The sequence below is a fragment of the Equus asinus genome, chromosome 22 (assembly GCF_041296235.1).
Source record: "Equus asinus isolate D_3611 breed Donkey chromosome 22, EquAss-T2T_v2, whole genome shotgun sequence".
Lineage (NCBI taxonomy): Eukaryota > Metazoa > Chordata > Mammalia > Perissodactyla > Equidae > Equus > Equus asinus.
In genome coordinates this window covers 31,807,419-31,828,352 of record NC_091811.1, presented here as the reverse complement: position 1 = coordinate 31,828,352, position 20,934 = coordinate 31,807,419, and the positions used below count along the sequence as shown (strand labels likewise).

At 37.2% G+C, this 20,934-nt stretch overlaps 2 protein-coding genes across 5 annotated transcripts in view; one reads left to right on the top strand and one right to left on the bottom strand.

Annotated features, from left to right (window-relative positions):
- The window catches only part of SLCO1A2 (solute carrier organic anion transporter family member 1A2), a 117,859-nt gene that overhangs the window by 8,003 nt on the left and 88,922 nt on the right, over positions 1-20,934 (top strand). The gene's annotated exons all lie outside the window — the stretch shown is intronic.
- IAPP (islet amyloid polypeptide) lies at positions 12,785-18,977 on the bottom strand. Of its 2 annotated transcripts, XM_014832396.3 has the most exons (4): positions 18,844-18,977; positions 18,432-18,546; positions 18,130-18,219; positions 12,785-14,188 (listed from the first exon to the last, which is right to left on the bottom strand). In XM_014832396.3, exons 2-4 carry the CDS (start codon positions 18,509-18,511, stop codon positions 13,999-14,001), a joined length of 360 nt encoding a protein of 119 aa, XP_014687882.1. In that variant the 5' UTR covers positions 18,512-18,546; positions 18,844-18,977; the 3' UTR covers positions 12,785-13,998. The 2 variants fall into 2 exon arrangements, with proteins under 2 accessions (XP_014687882.1, XP_014687883.1); XM_014832397.3 differs by lacking the exon at positions 18,844-18,977 and having other exon boundaries at positions 18,130-18,265; positions 18,432-18,545.

Below are 20,934 nucleotides of genomic sequence, written 5' to 3'. Positions count from 1 at the left end.
ATTCATTTGCTCATCATTCACGGAACACATTTGTTCAACCAATATATATTGAACACCTGTCATGTGCAAGTAATAGGCTTAAATCTTGTGGGAATTACAGAGATGATTTATACTTCCTTGTCCTCACGTTGTTTGCAGGCTAGATGAGGAAAGAACAACTGTGCATGCATAACCAAAATACAAGGTAGAACTGTAAACGTCTTCAAGGAAATCCCAACCACTAACATAGTATCAAATACAAAATGAGCTCAAAAAACGTTTGTTGAGTAACTGAATGACTATTTGAATAAACTGATATCAGAAGAGAAATATGGTAAAAATCTATGCAAATTCAGAGGAGAGGTTCCCTGGAGAATGTGGCATTTCAGTAGAACCTGGATATAGACATCCAGAGGAGGGTATTGCAAGGTGAGCAAATCGCATGACCGAGAGTATGGAGGTGGGCGAGTGTGAGGTGTGGAATGTGTAGAAGGTTACTGTACAAGGGGAGCAGAGCAATGCAGGTGAAAACGTAGTCTGAAGCCCCATGGAAGGACATTAATGGACTGCTTACTGGACGTGGGTGTGTTCACCCAGCAGAGTTTTCATTTAACAACAAAAGAAAATTTTCTTAGTTGTATACAGAACAAAGAAGTAAAAGTCTCAATAGAAAATCTCAGTTGGCTTGGGGGACATGGAATAAAGATAAGCCACCAGTAATCTTCTAGTATTGGACATATTTAATAAGTGAATTAGATTTTTCAAACTTTCTTTCAGTTGAAACCTTAAAAAACAAAATAAGACACGGCAAAACTATCTCATACTGAGTAGAGTAAATGTTGTTATTCTTAACATCAAATATATTTTTGTCCCATTATTCTTTTGCCTGACCTGTTTGTCCAGTTCCAAGACAAACTGATTTGGCAGGGCACAGGGGAAGTGGAAGAAAAATATTTTTGTTTGGACACGATGTAGAGAAATTGTCTGAGCTTTGGAGTCTGATAAACATGGGTTCCAATCTTGGAATGACCCTTATTATCTGTGTGATCTTGGACAAGTCAGCTCATTTTCTTCTAAAAATATAATTCTTTATTTTGAAATATGTGGCTGTTTAGAGAAAGCAAAGAAATCCCTGTCATTCATATCCATTTTAAAGAATGACATTTGTATATCAGTTTATCTTTTACTCCTTGGTTTCTATCAATAAATGGTATACCAATATCCACTTTACAGCGTGTTGTGAAGATTAACAATAATATATATATAAAGTGCACATACATGGTACTTAGAAAATAGTGGCTTTTTTTCTTCTAATTCTGTCCCGATTTCTTGCTTTCCTCAAAGTGCCTGTGATTTAGTTTATCTAGCTGTGAAAGACAGATGAGAGATTTTATGAATCCCTTAGGTTGGGGGCAGCGGTTAAACATAGTGGCTAAGAGCACAGCTCTGGTACCCACCACCACAATCCCAAAACTAGAATGTAAATTCCATGAGGATGGGGGATTTTTTATGTCTGGTTTACTTTTTATTATTATTATTTTTTTGAGGAAGATTAGCCCTGAGCTAACATCTGCAGCCAATCCTCCTCTTTTTGTTGAGGAAGAGTGGCCCTGAGCTAACATCTGTGCCCATCTTCCTCTACTTTATATGTGGGATGCCTGCCACAGCATGGCTTGATAAGTGGTGTGTAGGTCCACGCCCAGGATCTGAACCAGTGAACCCCGGGCCACTGAAGTGGATCCAGCAAACTTAACCGCTATGCCCCTGAGCTGTCCCCCTGTCTGGTTTATTGAGGCCTCCCAAGCACTTTTAAGAATGTCTGGCATATAATAGGTGCTAAGCAAATGTATGGAGTGATGACTATTTGGGTTAATATTTGGGTTAGTGTCTTGACTCCACCATGGAACTTGATTTGTATTTGGCACAAATGAGGCAGATGAAGGTTAAGTGATTTTCCCAAGGTCAAACAGCTTCAGTTTCTTCATCTGTACAATCTGTATTAACAGGAATAGTGATATTTTTATTGAAATACAATTGATGTATAACATTATACTGGCTTCAGATGTACAACATAATAATTCGATATATGTATATATCGAGAAATGATCACCACAATAAGTCTAGTTGATATCCATCATCACACATGGTTACAAATATTTTTTTCTTGTGATGAAAACTTTTAAAATCTACCCTTTTAATAACTTTAAAATATACAATATGGTATTATTAACTATAGTCCCCATGCTGGACATTACATCTCGAGAACTTATTTTATAACTGGAAATAATAATTTTTTTATAGGGTTTTACGAGGATTAAACCAGGTAATACATGTGACTGAGCTTAAAATAGCATCTGGCACATGGTGAACATGCCATAAATGTAGCTCTAAATGGGAGGGCAGTGGTGGCTTAGCGATTTATGGGTACCAATTAAATCATACCAAGTACGGGCTGAGATGGACAATCAGATAGGGACATTCAGATGTAGAGTAGAGTCTCTGTCATTAAAAAACATATTAACTGCCTCCTCAGTACCTTCCTGAGCTCTACAATGGGCAGGTACCTCCCGCTTACAAAGTGTCATCCAATGCCATTCTACCGTGGCAAAGTGGCCCTTGTGGGAAATGCTTTATAGAAGAAAGAGGTGGCTTCCTCTACAAAAGGAAAGGAAAGAACCAACATTTATTGTAGGGGAGATTTGCAGCCAAAATCCTAGCTATTTTCATCACTGACAAGATCTCATTTCATCTTCACAATCTCTGTTATTTATTGTTCTTTTCATGTCACATATGGGAAACGGAGGTTCAGAGTAACTCGATCATAGTCACCCAAGTCTATTTGATTCCAAGCTGCACAGCCTTCCTACCATACGGCCTCATTAGCTCTCTCCTAGCCCCTCCCATGGGTGTTGCTGTGGAACAAATGCAAATCTCTCGTCTTCAGCTGCATGGTGACCAGCAGCAAAATGGTGGTTCTCTCCTTTGGGAAAGAGAAGGATTTTCTACCCCCTGTCGCTGGGGAAATGTGTATTTCTTATCTTTTCCAGGAGATAAAAAAGACTTCAGATCAATAATGATATATCAAAATTCAAATCTCTGGTTCCTACTGTAGTTTATTTTTTCACCTCCTAAGCATTTTTACACTGTCCTCATGAAGAAATAGCAGGTCTGAAATCAGGGATGCTATTGACACCTTCTACACAACGAGGAAGAGGTGAAAAATCTGAGTGCAATTTTTAAGAAGATGCCATTACTTAGTTCTATCCAGCATAGGTGTATTTCACACTGTTGGTAAATACCCAAAGGGCCTTGGAAACACCATGGACTTTTCCACTGGACCTTGTTACTCAGTGATTTCTTCAGCAGCAAAAATAGTTATTATAAAGGCTGTATTGAAAAGGCTTCCTTCCTAGAAATAATGAGAAGCCCCTTTAAGTAATTATCAGATAAGCAGTAGCATTTTGCAGATGTCCAAAAGCAGCTGTTGGTGTTTCCCCAAAACTGTCCTATGGACTTTTATCAGTAGACTTGCCCTTTTAGATTCTTTCTATTACTCAACAACAGAATAATACCTGGTCCTACCTACCACAAAAAGCTTGTGATCCACCTTGTAATCTTAAAACATGTGTTTGTAATTCTTATTATCACCTGGTCTTCTTACAGAATTCTAAGTAAAGGTGTGTAGATAGTGGAACATGGCATCCACTATGCAGAAAAGATCTCTGAATCCCCAGAGGAAAAATATTAGCTGCTATATGAATAACAATTACAGCATAATTTAATTTTTAAGAAATTATTGAGAGTGTTCTTATTCCAGACAACATGAAGTGTGATGGTTTGTATCCTTAAGGATATTAATTTCAGACCAACGATATAGCTATTTTACTAATCACATGTTGCCTCACAGAAAAACACTTGGCTGTTCATATGTACAGTCTTAGCTCCTATGTGGTTTCTAAGTTGATAAATCTACTTAGCACAAATACTTAATCTATTTCTTTCCTGATTGACCGGAACTCTCCAGATTGATTATCAAGGCATGTTTGAGCATCATGGATGATTTTCTAATATGCTTTGTGTCTTTACTTCTCTTGTTGAAAGTGCCACAGAACTGTAACTCACTATGTTCTTTGATATCTCATTATGAACTATCAATCAAGCTTTCAAAGCAGAGACATTTCCGTCAGTGTAAATGTTTTCCAAATGTAGGTTAAAGATCAGCATGTAGAGGAATGGCCAATGTATACTACTACATTTTCACAAAAGTGATTAAAATTAAATAATTTTCAAAGTTCAAATAATTGGGAAAGATTTGAATTTTGTTTACAAAATTTGCTTACGAGTTAAATGCATATTCTAAATCAATTAAAAGGGAAGTATGCTAGCATGTTTTATCATTTTTCAAATGAAAAAGCATTTGTCTTCCAATAAATTGAGAAACATGACCATTTGCTCCTGTCCCGCTCCACCAGAAAGCCCATTTTTATGGAATTTACTTAATCTCATTTATTATAAAAATTGAGGATTCTTATTTTAATAATTACTTTATGGAATTTAAATATTTAATTGCACAATACTATGTTCAGTTTATTTGATGATGAAATTCATTTCCTAAAGGATTTAGTAACTCAAATCAAGGCAAGAAAACCATAATTAATATGTTCTGGTATAATGAAAATATATTCCATAGCAATTTATCAATCATTTTTAGTTACATGGCAAAACATCCCTGGGATAAAATGCTAAGTGCTAGCTTCTTCCATAATCTACATGATATGTTTAGATAGTACAATTGCTTAATCCATTGTCAACCAAAGGATGCTGGTGGTAAATGTCAAATCATTTTCAGGAGAGCTGTTAAGCTCTATACCAGCCCAATATCAAGGACAGAAGATGGAAACTGCTCAAGTAGCCTAACTCTCTCCAGAATATGTAGATATGCTTAAGTTCCTTGATTGTGAAGTAGGAAATTTCTGGAAAGAAGGATTAAGTCCTAGTCTCTGTTCTTAGGAACCTAGCAATGGTAAAGAGAAATGTTTCAGTCACACAAATAATACAGCAATAATGTAACCTTAGAATATAGTATTTTTAACACAAATGAAATAGTAATAATACAATACTCTAACATCATATTTCTTTTGACTCTAAAAGATATCTTCAAAGTATGATGAGAGCTCAGTGAGTGGAAAAATTGTATTCAGTGGGGCAGTGATGAAAGATTCTTGATGACTTTGTCATTGAAAGATTTCAAAAGCCTGCATGGGAACAGTTGTTCAATTTGGAGGGAATGAAGGGAAGAGACAGAGACGGAAAAATAAGAGAAAATGTGATGATATCAGTTAAATAGAAACAACTAAAACAATCAAAGAGTTTGGCAGAGTGTAAGTATATGAAGTGAAATGATGTGTGATAAAGCCAGAAAAGAGGATTGGGGCTAACCTATGGAAGGACTTGAATGTCAGGCTAAAGAAGTTGATGTATTTTTGTAGATCACAACAAACCAACAAGCCTTTGAGAAACTCTGCATAGAAGACTGATGTAGTAAGAAATGTGCATTTGGAAACATTCTGGTATTGGTGTGTAGAAGGGCAGAATATACTGTAGATTGGATAACTATTGGCAGGCTGTTGTAGAGGTCCTGGCTTGCAGTGAAGACGGCCAGAGTTATATCATTGGTAAAAGGAGAAGAAAAGAGAGACATATATTAGTAGCAAGGAGGCTTAGAGGACATATGTCCTGGCAACTGATTTGAATGTGTGAAGCAAGGAATTTGAGAAATTGGTGATAATTTCAAGATTTCAAGGCTAATTTATAGTGGAAGCATGGCTGTGCTTTATTAAATACAATGGAGTCAGCAGAAGTAGGTTTGTTAGGTAGGATGACAGTTTGACTTTGGTTATTGTATTATGGTAGACTGCAGAAAAAAGGCACAAAAGTTTACTGCTTGGTCACACACCATGTCCAAGACAGATCAGTAGGAACGTTCTGCTTCACCAGGTCACTCAGGGACACAGCCTGATGGACGCCTCCTCATCAGGAACTGCTGGAGCAGAGAAAGGAGAAAGACTGAAAAATTTCACATAGGCTCTTTACCTACTGTGCAGCCTGGAAGTGACACACATCATTTCTGCCAATGTTTCATTAGCCAGAATTAGCCACATGGCCGCATCTGAATGCAAGGTGGCTGAGAACTATAATCTCCTGTGTGCTCAGGAAGAAGAGCGCTAATAATGTCTACTACCAGTACATTGGATGTAAGTGAGATGAATCTTTTCACAGCTTTGGGTAGTGTGTATGTGAAAGGGAGGATAATGGGTGGAAAAGAATACTTCCTCCGACTTTATATGAAAAGCCTTCCCTGTACTCAGCCAAAGGAGCTTTAGACTCATGAGCTTTTCTCTCTTAACCAAAAGGTATTCTTAAATCTAAGCACAGGTGGACCATTCCCCTCCGCGATGAGGGAACGTGGTGGGTCCCTCTCCTGCCATCCCAAAAGTCACTTGTGGTGGAAAAGCCCAGTACTGGTCAGCCTATGGACCTGTAATGAGAAGAGAGTGGAACTGGAACTAATACTCAAGACCAGGCAGACAAGTGCGAGAATGTGGATTTGCATGTAATTTAAAGCCAGCTCTAACTGGGAAGTGGGGGACAATGATGAGACCTGTACACCAAGTGGGTGCCAGAGAATGGTAGTCTGCCAGTTTACCCCTACGGGCCAGCAAATTTCCTCAGCGATTACTGTACATCTCTCTAGAAACCAGCTTCTCTAATTCTCCTATGATGCCAAGGGAAAGCTGGGCAATTCGGACTTTGCCTTCTCTGAACCACATTCTTTTCTGGCCAACTTGCATGCCCTTCATCAAAGCTGATGTGGCTCAGCACCAAGTTCAGGCTGGAGAGTACTTGTTAACTGGCAGTGCCACAAAAGTCTCCCCTCTTCCTTCTCTGTATAAAGTCACTTCTTTCCTGGACAATGGTTAATTTGTTGAAACTCAAGTGAAGACTTTGGACAATTGGCAAGGGAGTGCTAGATATAGATATGAACTTTCTAAGATATGTTCAAAGACACTTCTGACCTTTAGATTCATAGATACCTCTGGTTCTTCAGTGACTTTATTATCACAGGTTTTATCTAGAAGGTGACATCACAGAATCTCAAGTTCACTCACCAAAGGTCAAAACAATCCACATTTCTTTGTGATTCGAAACTAAAGTATGTTGCTTTTATACAGTGTGTTGGCATTACAAAGACATTTCCTTATCCTTGTAATCTGTTAGATTACTTTAGGGCCTTGGAAGATGAGGTCATTATAGTTGTCTATCCAGTGAAATCCCGAGGTCTGAGATGCTTAGAAAAACCCGTGCTCAAGCCCATGTTTCTTCACCAAGTGGCATGACGGCGACCATGACTTGCTTAGATGCTAGGCAAAAACGCTTGTGAAACTTGACAATAACTGTGATGCCTTCTTCCCTTTCCACACTCACTTGTTGTACCCACTGCCCATGAAAGTCATTTTAGGTCACTTTATGTAGGAGAGGGTTGGGAAAGACCTAAATGAACGGTTTAATGGGTAAATCCACTGAGTATTGGCATTTAAAAATAAGTCATGGAGTTGAGGATTCCAAAAGGGTGACTCTCTAATTGGTGGCATTCTCAAAATCAAGCCTCTCAGGAAAGAGCAGGAGACTCTCCTCAGAATGTAAGATGGGATCAGGTTCCATGGTTCTTTCCCAGGAGTTCATTCCGAGGCCAACCACGTATGTCTCTTAGCCCAATGAGGCATGTACTCATGAATGTGTTCTCACTCTTGTGAATGTTAATGTGCTGTAGATCTTGGTGTTAAGAATTCCATGTTGAAGACCTGTTTGCCATATGTATTTTTTCATTCCTCTTATTTACGTGGGGGTTGGAAAGAGAAGGGATTATATTGGAACCCTTAGGGGTAGGCTCTTGAAATGGAGTGTATTCCATGTTATACTGGTTCCCTGTCATGTGCAAACTTTTCTATGGCTGAAAGTATTCCATTGTATGTATGTACCACATTTTCTTTATCCATTCATCTGTTGATGGACTCTTAGCTTGTTCCACGTGTTGGCTGTTGTGAATAATGCTCCAATGAACACTGGAGTACAGATATGTCTTTGAGATAGTGATTTCATGTCCATTGGATATACCCCTAGAAGTGGGATTGCTGGATCATATGGTAGCTCTACTCTTACTTTTTGAGGAACTTCCATAGTGTTTTCCATTGTGGCTTTACCAATTTACATGAGAGAATACATCTTGAGATAAAGAGATTTCCTGACTGGTTCTCCAGGCACTTTTGATTGTCTGTTCTCTTGAGAAGAATGATAGAGGTTGGAGGCTAACATGGGGAAAGGGGTTCTCTGATCAGGAAAGATGGAAGGATTAACTCCTTGCTTCAGGTGTTTGAAGCCTAGAGGTGGGGAGGGGGCTGGGAAGAGTGTCCCTCTGTAGAGCTGCTCTCAGAGCACGAGGACAAAGCAGACAGGAGGATATGGGCCCTCAGTGTCAAGGGTGTATTGGCCTTAATATATTCAAGAGTGTCTCCTGCCCACTTCCTCATCCCTGGCGCTACGTGGGATCAGCGTGGCTGGAGGGTAGAAGATAACAATGCAGATTGTTGAGTGTGACATGAGAAGATATGGCCCACTGGCCAAGATGAAATTTTGATGATGGGTTCTGTTCCTTATTTGTCCAACTTCCCTGAGAATTTTGGACTTTGCTGCTGCGGAATGCTTTGCTGTTTCTGCCTCATCCTGCACACTGCACACTGACTTATCCTGTGAAAAATGGTTCATGTAACAGTGGCCCTTCACCTTGCGACACTGTTGTCTAGAACATTAACCTGAGGGAGTCTTGGGAGAGGCTCCTGCTGTTGCTTCTGGTGAATAATCGCTCTTGGTTGAGTTGACCACTCAGTCTTTCATATTGTTAGTGAGCTGTGTTCTCATGGAGAGAATGATGAAAGTGAGCTGCTGTTGCTGGTGTGTTCTTTCAACAAACCTCCTAGACACTTCTTCCTTCCACCCTCACATGACTCAAATGCCTCCTTAAACGCCTACAGAAAGTGCACACTGGCAATGGCCAAGTGTGGGGTGTGGGAAATTTTGGGTCCCTGGGAAGAAATTGGCCATGGCCTATTGTCAGTCTTCTGCGCTCTGACATAAAGGTGATGAACAGTGTTGTTCACCATGCTGAGCAATGACATATTAGGAATCATTAGGGATCCTGAATTTCAGGATGGGAATTCGGCTGGAGTTTTATCCAAACATTTCCATGTTAGCTGTGTGCACTCTTCTGCTGAGTACACTCTGCACATTGGTAGGAAGACAAGAGTCACTGGGTCCTGTCAATGAATAGTAGTTGAAGCTGTGGACATTTAGATCCTCAGGGGCGTGTGCAGATGAGCCTGGATGTCCAGGAATGTCCCTGGTGAGCTTTCTAGGCTGGAGGATTTCACCCTCCTATTCTTCATTGCTGAAGAGGCCATGTACTCACTGGCTCTGACTGTCCCTTCCCCGATTCTGTTAGAAGGTGTTGCTGCTTGGTGGTCTGCCCCTCTGCCATTTTGGTCTTCTCACAGGGGTGGTGACATTGCCTCAAGGGGACTTTGTCTGCACTCACAGGGAAGAGGGTGCTGTACACAACAGTGAGGGGTGTGTGCATCATGTGTGGTACTGCAGCTACGGAGAGGTGAGAGGATGGGGGGAGTTGCAATTTGAGGAGGGGAAGGGCCTTCTGGTTTTCCTATTTTAGGCTTTTGATTTCTCAAGATTGTTGAAGTCTGGGGCTGGCACATAAGAACCCAGCAGAGATATGAGGACACTCTGAGAGTAAAAGGAAAAACTGAGAGTGGCGACAACAAGGGACATTAGTGTGAAAGTTGTGATGGGCATCGTGGGTGCAGGGCTGTGTCTCGTGTTCCCTTTCTGCATTCTCCCACACTACCTTAAGCTCAGCATGGTGGTGGGACAGAAGGTAACATTGGACACTGATGGATATGATATGAGAAAATATGGCTCTCTTGTCAAGTTAAGACATATATTCTGGGGACAGGTGTTATTTTCCATTTTCCAAGTGAACTGAGTTTTTGTCTGCAGGTGAAGTCAGAGGTTTGATCTCTGTGTTTTGTGATACACAGGACATGACACAACACTTGGTAAGAGAGGACTCAGATTCTGTGTTATGGATATTTAGTGTGCAGTCCTTTCAAAAAAGGTAGAAACAATGTGCAAATGTGGACACACCTGTATAGTTTGAAGGATCTCCTCTTGACCCCTCTGGATTCAAGTTTGCCCTCTCAGTCCATCATGCTGACTCCAGGAGCACAGTATCTGGATTCCTGAGGATGGCCAGCCAGGCCAGCTCACAGTTTAGATTTGGGTTGGCCGTCTGAGCTTCCCTTGCCTCTTCTTATTCACAGGCAGACCTACCGTACTGCTTCTTACCCACTTCAGAGAAGAACGGCAGTGGGCTCTGTGCAGTGAATCCTGAAGAGAGTCAATGACTTTCTCAGTCACCCCCGCCAGTCAGACACAGTGGCCTTCCAGAGTGCCGAAAGGCCTGGGGTCGAGTCAGCTCTCGGATCAACTGGGAGTCTAAGGTTGGGCAGTTGAGGGACTAAGCTGCCGTGTGTGAAATATGGGTAAAGCCAGGAACCAAGCACCTGGACTTCTCCAGAGCCCAGAAGAGATGGGCTGTGTACAGAAAGATTTGCTAAGGGGGTAAATTCTATGTCGTGCTCTTATTACACATAATAAATATATTTAATATTATTAATCATTAATAAATAATTTGAATAAAATTAGTGGAAAAAATAGGTGAAGTAAAACTTTGGAGAGAACAGAAATGTTATGGCATAGAATGTGGTCATGGTTCTCAGACGTATACTTACCTCTAAACTCATTAAGTTGTATGCATTCAATATGTACAGCTTTTTGGTCTGTCAATCATACCCTCATCCCTCAATAAAGTGGTTTAAAATAATAACAATAATAAAGACCCTCCCATGACTACAGATGAGTGCTCCCTCACGAATGATTTTAATTTTAGAGCTGAAGGGAAGAATGCTTCTACATGGATAAATAGGTTCTGCCCTTTACTGCATCTGTATTCTTGTTTTGCCTTGAATTTTCCATTTATATGTAGCATTGGCATTGGCCGTGTGTAAGGATAACCTTTAGTCCACAGGGGTTGAGTTTCACAGAACCACAGCAGTTCTCCAAAGACATGAACTTCACCTGCAGAACTTCCACTCAAGGAGTGGCCCTGTGACGTCAACTATTTGTCATGTGACCAGAAATTGACTTTCGGGTACTGTGACATTGGGATTAGCTTGGACTTCGGGTTGTGTTCCTTGTTTACAAAATGTGCTTTTGTGCTTACTCAAGAAATCTTTTGAAATATTTTATACACGGGATGTGTTAAAATATGTCTGTCCTGTACGTGTATTCTACAGGGTGGACGGCAGAGGTCTCAGGCTGATTGGTCTCTCCAGGAGGCACCTTTTCTCTGAGACCTTCCTTCACCCTCTGTTTTCGGTGTCACTGAGTTCCCAGCCATTGCTACTTGGTTTGATACTTTTCACTTTATTCTCCGTGAGCCAATCATACTTTTGGTGCATTTAGAGAATGAGTGATAGCCTGCAAAGGCTCATTAATATCCTTTCACTGCAGAGCATATAATTGAAAAGATGTTGTTGAGTTTCCTGAGCTATCCTCATTTCTGTGTCCTGAAAATGTGTTTGCTGCTTAAGCTTCTTGCATTTTATAGAACACTTGTGTTCTTCCAATAAAATTTACTTGTTCCAGAAGGAAAAAAAAATCTAAGCATAATATTTCTAGTTAATAATATTCAGGCTTCAGGAAGTAAGAGGCTTATTGCATAATATCCTCTCACAAGGCTCAAGAGAATTTCTAGAAGTTTTAAATGTGGTATTAATAAAGAAATTCTTTATTCTAACTCTGTATTGCAATATGGAAGATAGAGGAATCATTTGCATTTCTAAATGTTCAATAATATATAATTTGTTGTGTGTAGATAAATATTTGGAAGCTTAACTCACTCTTACGTTACTCAAGAGTACCTATGATTTCATGCACCATAGGCACAATGAGAAAGATTGGGATAAATTTAATCATTGAAACCTACTGTTGATATCTCCAATTATATTGTTACACTCATCATTATTCTCACAAGGTAATTGCGAGAAACCAGGGAAAGTATCTGGTACACTCCATGGCAATTAGGCATTCCCAACTTTTATACATTTACATTCCTACTGGCCTACAAACATCAACTAAGGAAACAATGCAGAATTTGTTCAAATGTTTCACTTTGATAATAAATTTATGAATAAACTTTAGAACAATATTTACAATTAATGTCTATCGTATCAATGTAATAATCTCTTTCCTTCTCGAAAGTCTCCCAGTTGGAATAACTTACATAGTAACTAACTACCTTCTACTCCTTAGCACCGGAGGTTTTTAGGTTTACTATACATAATTTTTCTTGTTTTATACCTGGTAATTGTGCGCTACTGCATACAATGTCCTTGAACATCATATGCGCTCATTAAAACTTCATTAACTCTTGAAAGATGGATTGGGAAGTTGTCATAGATGTGATATGCAATAAAGTGTTACTTAAAGTAGACTATTGTGGGAAATTTTTAAATAAGTAAATTTAAGGGATTGTTATTTAAATGTGCCTTACTCAATTTAAAATGTTGAGCTCAAATCCATTTTGAAGGAAGACCAACAGTTGAACATCACAAATAGGAATTTATATGCTCATTTATTTATTTCAATATGTAATTCATGACATAAAATCCTTATAAATAACATCTCCTGTGTCTATACACTCCAACAAACAAACAAACATACAAATCCTACCTCTATAATCTGGTAATCTAAGGCACACTTCATAAAAGGAAAATTTAATGTAGAGATCAAGTCAATGAATCAGATTCTCACTAAGATTTAGATGCTTCTTTTTTCTATTTTTTTAAAATAAAAGCTGAATGCCTTCTAGAAATGGCATAAAGTAGCATGATAGGAGTTTGTATGAATTAATGCTACTTTCCACGGTGCTTAATTCACAGTTAGGGAAAAGCAGATATCCTGTAAGAATCTGACTTGAAGCAAAACACTTCATTTCACATCCACTACTGCAACTTCCTTCAAAAAAGCACATCACACACACGTAACCTCTGCCAGAAATGTCCAATTAGCGTGACAGTGAAAATAAGTTGCCATACAGTACATGGTTTCCAGAAGCCTGTGGTCTTTTAATTGAAGACGTGATTAATAGGAACACAAGTTGCTTTTGCAATACCCTCCATAAAGATATGACTATTTGCTGAAAGCCACTTAAACAGTATAAAGGGCATATACATTTAATAAAAGCTCACTGATGAGAACACACAATGAAACCCTCATGGACACAAATTGCTTTTACATTTCTAAATAACCTCAGTACCAGCAAGTACAACAAAGAATAGAATTTTTCAAAATATTTTGACTGAGTCAGGAGCAGGATTTAATTTATTTTTTTAACAGCATTCTTTTTCTCATTTCAGAAATCTGACGCAAAAAGGGATTACTTAACAAGGGTAGTTAAAATTGCTGATTTTCTAATGTTCAGAATGATGTTTACAGTTTATCAAGTTTCCAATGATCATTTTCTCCTTTGTTTCTCAAATTCAGGTCAGAGAGACACAGACAAAAGAAATGACTTTAAAAATGTTAAAAAATAAAAATCTATAGCAAGAACATTTCATTTTGAAAGTCATTGCCTTTTTATTATGGGATCTTGATTAATATTAAATGTAAAACAATTCTTAAGGCCACAGTTTATATGTGCTGGAAACAAACGTGAGATACACAGACTCATACATTCACACTAGCAATGAAAAAGTCACTGTTAAATTATACAGGAAATCTCGAGTATTTATACGTAGAACGATAAGAACTGTAGAGGTACATTGACCTCTACAGGGGTAAGTAATTCAGTGGTTCTCTGTTTAAAATCTCGACTGTATTCCTCTTGCCATATGTGTTGGATCCCACATTGGTAGGTGAGAGAATGGCACCAAGATTGTTGCTAGAATGAACTAAAAAATTTGCCAGGCGCTGAGTCACACACGTGGCAGTGTCACATTTCCGTTTTTCCATCTGATGACTGGTAACATTGAACAAACAAGAAAGGTTAGAGACTTAGACTCAGAATTGGACATAGCTAGGTGACACCAAATAGCTCATATTGATGAAAACTAAAAGAAACATTTTCACATAAGTAACTCAATGTTTCGGTTTGGAAACAGCTGGATGATTGAGATTTTTTTGACACTTTGAAGATGGAGTAGAATCAATTTTTGACTAGGAAATTGTGTAACAAACCTTCTTTTACAGTCAATGTCGGATTTCTCAGTATGCTCTTTTCTTTGGAAAGTCAGAATATGTCCCAGATAATGATAATAAAAAAGAGTCTTTGTCTTATATTCTTCTAAATCTTGTCAACAAATCTATTTCCTGATATATTAAAAGGATTTACAATGTAAAATTTATATGCAACCTGGAGTATGTGGAATTAAAAATATATATGTTCATTTCCCACACCTTTCCAACAAGAATTAAGCAGTGTAAGTTAATTTTTGTTAAGAATTAAGCAGTGTAAGTTAATTTCTGTTAAGTTCCTTGAGATCATTGAATCAGGAGTGTTAAGAGAGAAATGTCAGGTATTACAAAGTCTCAAGGGGAAGACAATTTATCATCTGTTCAGGCACTCTTGACTATTGTAGTGTGAGTTCCATTATTCTTAGCATAAATACATGAACATTGCCATCTTCCTGCCACCTACTTCATTCTTATGCTGTTAACAATTTTAATGACAGGTCTCGGTTAAATGTTAAAACTATAGGATTTTTTTGTGTCAATACTATGAATATTCACTATATTCTTTCAGCTGCCTGAAACAATTGCCTGGTAATAGTAGAGGTAAGTCAGAAATGATAACTATGATTAAATAATTCACTTGAATTTTAACTTCTGTGTCTATTTGCAGAGTTAATTTTTATCAACTCTATACTTTTGTATCACCTTTTGTTTCAATGTGCTTTCAAAATGGTATTGGAAATAAATACAGAATAATAACACTGCTTCCTTTTTGCAGAAAAAAGAAGAGGGAAAGATAGGGAAATGCTTTAGTTTTCAGCTCTATAGAAATCAAAATATTGGTGAAACTCAAGGTAAGTGTAAAGTGGAAAAGCGGAATAGGCACATCCAGAAGCCAGTGAATGTACATAATTTTGGGCAAAATGCAATGGATTTTATTTCAATGTGTTTCCTTTGTGTGGGGAGTACTTCATTATCTGTATCTCTGGATAGAGATAGCCTGAGAGAAAATATTTTTAAATCACAGGTGAAACTTTAGGGTTTTTACTTTCGTATTTCCTCCCAAATACACAAAATTCTTCTTACAGCATCAAGTGAACTGGATATCTGTTGATTATAAGTATATGTTGACCAACCAATATTCAGGCAAAGGAAACCAACTTTGGTACCTAATTACCCGGGCTATATATCAATATTCATATTATCTGCTCAGTTATTTCTCCTTGCCTGTGTACTAAGCATGGCCAATGTGCCTTTCCAAAGAATGATTTCATGCTTTTCAGAAGTGAACCAGTAATTCATACATTGGACATTAAACTCTAAAAGATGATAAACTTTTCCTGAAAAACAGCACGTATTGGAATTTGACCCAAACACTTCAAACTAATAAATTGAAAGCTATAAAGAAAATTATGGGTCAAATTGGGAAGGTTCCAAGGGATATCTGTCCCAAGATATGTGTGGCAAATGCCTGGAGCAGAGTGTGAAATATCCCATGTGCTAAATGTCTGAGTGGTACTTTGATAACTGGTCTCAAGGTCTGTAATAGGATTTAAAATTATTCTAACTAAAATGTTACCTTATCTGGGTTAGCTACAGGGCCATCATCCTACTTAAAGGAAATATTAAGAGCTTTTATGTGGTTGGTTTCGTAACTGTGGAACTGCTTTCCCAAACAAGATTTTCATGTAAATAGAATAGTCAGGATGTATAAGATTCCACCCAAAACTATCAAGATAGAAAAAGATCGTTGAAATAATTAGTGAAAGACATCATACCCCTGCTTTCAGACATTTTTTCTCATTGACTATCCAGGCAGACAAGGTCAACCTGCCTATCATCCAGTAATAAACACTAGTGTAAAGCCACTGACCAGTTACACAGATGCACTAATTCTTGACTTTGAGTTTAAACAGTGATGACTAGAGGCCAAACTATAACTCTTAAATTGTCTCTCTTTAAAAATATCTGTTTCAAAGGTTTTAAAAATAGTTTAAAAATATGTCCCTACTCCCAGCTCTTGATATTCATCAGTGGAAGTGTATAAGTTGCTACAGGGAGCTCCTAGTGACTACAGATTAAAACCCGTGTGCTTAGATTTTGGCTATCCTCTGATTATCCACCAGGCAGATATTTACAACTGAGTGTTAAAAAGTTGATGGGCAAGTGTGTGATCCTTTAGCTTCAGTCTTGAGCATAAAATAACAATTTTTTGGTATGGCTTGTAAAGTCAGTCTGTTACCTCTTAGTCCCATCTCATACACGTATTAAAGTTGAAAAAGATCTCAAGTGAGATGACTGAATTTTATGAGAAACATGACATTGAATAATAAATCTACATTAGCTTTATATTTTAAAGGTGTTTAAAATTTGAGACATTTTCTACATAGGCTCTCTCAGCTTTGTCTGAGATCTGTAGAATGTTACATGATTAAGCAGCTCAGGATGATAAATTCTCCTCCCCTTTTAAAAAATGACCAAATATACTGATTTCAGGAAATTCACTAAAGAGCAATTTGAAGAATGTTTTACAAGTATGTCTAATAAAAACTCAAAGTAGGATATTGTGGGAATTGTATGAAAATAATTTAATATTAAATACTGTTATGTACTATTCTATTTCTGAGTGAAGTTCACCTCACAGTAAACTCATATCCATAGACATATTGGATAAAGGTGTTTAGCAAATGTCTCTATCAAACGTAAGAAAATATCAAGATACAGATAGAAATACTGGGTAATACTGCAAATTTTCCTGTCATCGTTCGATTGTTCTGCTAGTTTACTAGAAACTTCATGTCTGTTTTAAAGTTATTTTTATCCACAAAAAATCCAATTGAAAATTACAGTCAATTCTGAGAAGAACATCCTGTAAACTAGATAAGCTCTGAAATGAGAAGGAAAATTTGACGATTCCTCCTATTTATTATACGTCAGTGCTGCAGAAATCTTTGCATATTACCACAGACCTCCATCTTAACAAAAAACACCCTGAAGGAAAGTGGACAAGATGCTGATAATTCTATGAGGAAAGCTCTAATACGACTTAAAGCAAACTCTTTTCAGAAGTAAACTTAATTCTCCTTGTCCTAAAGAGCATACAAGTTCAGTCCCACAAGACTATAGAGAGTCAAATTGATTTAGGCACGAACAAATTATCATTATATTATTTATGACACATGCATGAATTTGGACTTAAGAATCTTTTAAATAAATGGAGAATTACAGTTTTAAAGGCTTTGCACTTGAAAGTTGTAGTTACTGCTTACATTTTCATCTGACACAGTTTTTAGATTTCCTTAAAATTACTGTTTAAATGACATGGCACGTTTCAAAATAAGTCTTCCTAGAAAATCCTGATGCATATGTTTCCTATTGAAAATATTTTCAAGAGGTATTAATTTACATTTAGCAGCTCAGAAGAAATCTCATGAAGAATATTGTAATTTTCTTATAATTCTGTTTCATTAACAGTTAACAATATAGAAAGAATCCCTTAAGAGCAAATGGCTTTTTAACTAGATCTTCTAAATTTAACTTCTTAAAAATTTTAACTTGCCCCCCGATTATTTCGTTTTCTAGAAATAAAAGTTTTGGATATTGCCAGAGCCCTTTGAGAAAAAAACCAATGTAAATATACAATAAAATTCCACCTGATGTAACATATATTCTGTAATTAACCTTCTTCAGTTTGTTTGAGAATCAGGTTAATATAGTAGAAATTATTACCTTTTGGTTTTTCCTGCTTCATGTCCTGGCTTTGCTCCTCTAAGTTCCAATGGCATATTTCTTGACCAAACTGGAACTATCCATTTCTGTCTGTCAGAAGTTCCATCAGAGAGATTCATCAGCCACTGGCATTATGCTTTAAAGAACACAGAATTAAAGGAACTGTTGGACAGCTTAATGTACTGTTCTTAAGCAAGATTTAGTCAGAAAGCTAATGGCACAAGGGCTGTTAGTTACGTAGAAGTATTTAATTCTAATTTTCCCACACTTTGCAAAAGAAACAGGATTTTAAAGTTACTAACCTTTCAATGGGGGTAGCTTTCAGATGGTTTAATGTGACAGAGAGCACAATGAGAACTACTGGCAGCTTCAGGATGCACATTGCTTCTCAAATTTTCCGAAAAGCACAATTCAGCACTGAAATCAAGAAATTTCTTATGGTACTGATTGATGGAATTTTAAACTAGAGCCTCCTTTTAAAAAGTCTTTTTTAAAACATAGTCCCCAAGAATCATAATTTTATTGATATAGTCCCTTAATACTGCTCAAACAATTCTTAAATATTTTCAAAATTTCTTTCTGTAAACAATATGGAAAATTGATATTATAGTCCTTTATGGCTTTCGCTTTTCTTTGAAATAAGCCATATATTTAATCCCAAGTCTGTTCTTCCCTAAATAAATAATACTTTCCCATAAATAGGAATTTCTTTACCTTTTAATGTTTCAGTGTCAGCAATATCAGAAAATGTCTTTGAGAGCAAGAAAGCTTCATGGACAATCCTAAGCTTGCATCCGCTGGAGAGTTTGCCCCCTCATTGTTAACTAGTAATCCAGCTCTTATGTGCCCTTTACACCTTCCCCAGCTCTGACATCATGCAGCTTAGAGAGACTCTGTCATTAATTTCCATCCCTATTGATAGAAAATGCCTCATAGACAGCAGAAGCCGATGGGTTGTTATTACACTAACACATCAGTAAACATTAACGTAGCAGACACGCAGTGTCTTTGTACAGTTAATGCCGTGTCACACACAGCAGAAGTTTGAATTTGACATCTTTGTAAAATACCAGAGTGGATTTTCAAGGATTAAGTAGTATGGGTTAGTAAGAAATTGATAAAAAGAAGTGATTAAGAGTAACAACGGCACAACTAGAAGGACCTGCAACTAGAATATACAACTAGGTACTAGGAGGTCGTGGGGAGAAGAAGAAGAAGGAAAATAAATAAATAAATAAAAGATTGGCAACAGATGTTAGCTCAGGTGCCAATCTTTTTTCAAAAAAAAAAAAAAAGAGTAACAACAAATGTGTTTATATGTAATGAGTGAAGTCAGGGACATCGAGGAGCCTAGCTAAATCCCAATGATCCCAATGGCTTCATTTCATGGACATTCAGCAGTAGACTGAGATATGAAAGTAGGGCATATAAATAAGAAGGACGCAAAAAAGAAATCAAAAGCCATTTATAATGAAGTGGGGGATGGAGGATTAAAGGCATAAAAACAATAATTTTCAATTCACAAATTCATTTGTCAGCATTTAAATAGAGACACATATCTCTATCTACATATTTATGTAGTCAAACAACTTTTTGCTGACTTTTTCCATTATTACATAGAAACAGCACAATTATTCTGAAGAGACAGTTTAATTTTTATTTTTGAATTTTCTCCAAATTGTTCTTTTTTTCTTGAATTTCTAGTGCTAAGTTATGACAACTTTATAGCATATATAGCAACTAAAACAAATTCCACTGGTAGTGAAGTTATTCATATCTGTGTAGTCTAAAAATGATGGAAGTTCTTCAAGTAAAACAAGTTAAGTTCACTGATCTCATATACTTCTTTAAAGCTTAGTAATACAGTTTGAGGCTGTTTAGTAGAGATTTCAGAAGGAAAAAAACTTTTTTCCAATTCTTCTTCTAATTATTCAATGATTCTGCGATTTTAATGTTTATATGAAATTTACTGATATTTCAAAAAGAAAGAAAACATAAAATAAAATCAAATGATTTAGAAGAATAATCATTTTCTGTAAGAAGATAGTTAGTGTATTTAACAAAGTATATACAATGATTTAGAAATAATCCAGAGGCCCAGAGATGTTAAATAACTTGTTCAATGTCACACATCCAGTTTGTGTTGAATCCTGGACTAAAGTTCGGCTTTCTGATTCGTGGTGGTGATCACTTAGACCAAAATGCCTGCCTTTCACCTCCATATTTATTTGTCTTATTTTCCTTTGAGATGTTAAAGGTGCCAAACATAACATCCAAATATTGATTGCCTCTCACCCCTTGGGAAATTGATGTTATAGGGGAAATGTTCTACCTAAGAAACATTTTTTAGGATATTTTTAAAGGACCACCACGTGCCGGGCACAGTTATTTAATTGATATGTGATACCCTACTTCATCTTCACACCTGTAAGGTGGATATCATTTGCCCCAATTGATAAATGATGAAACTGAGAGGCAGAGAATATAAGTTACTTGCTTAAGGTCACACAGTTACTCAGGAGCAGAGTGAAATTCAAATTCTCATCAGTCTATCTCACAATGTTCATTTCTTTGTTAGAAGGGATCTCCATTCCCATAGATTGAATGGCCAATTGCTTCCTGTACATCTTGTATGCTATTAGAGACTTTGGATGATTTTGTTATAGCCAGGCACGGCCCATGTTGGTCTTGTATAATATTTAGAAAGGTCTATCCCGATCTATCCCAGGTCTATCCACATCTATCCCAATCTCAAGTAGCTTCAGGTCTTCCTATTTTCCTATTTCAATTAAAGTGAAGGCGGCA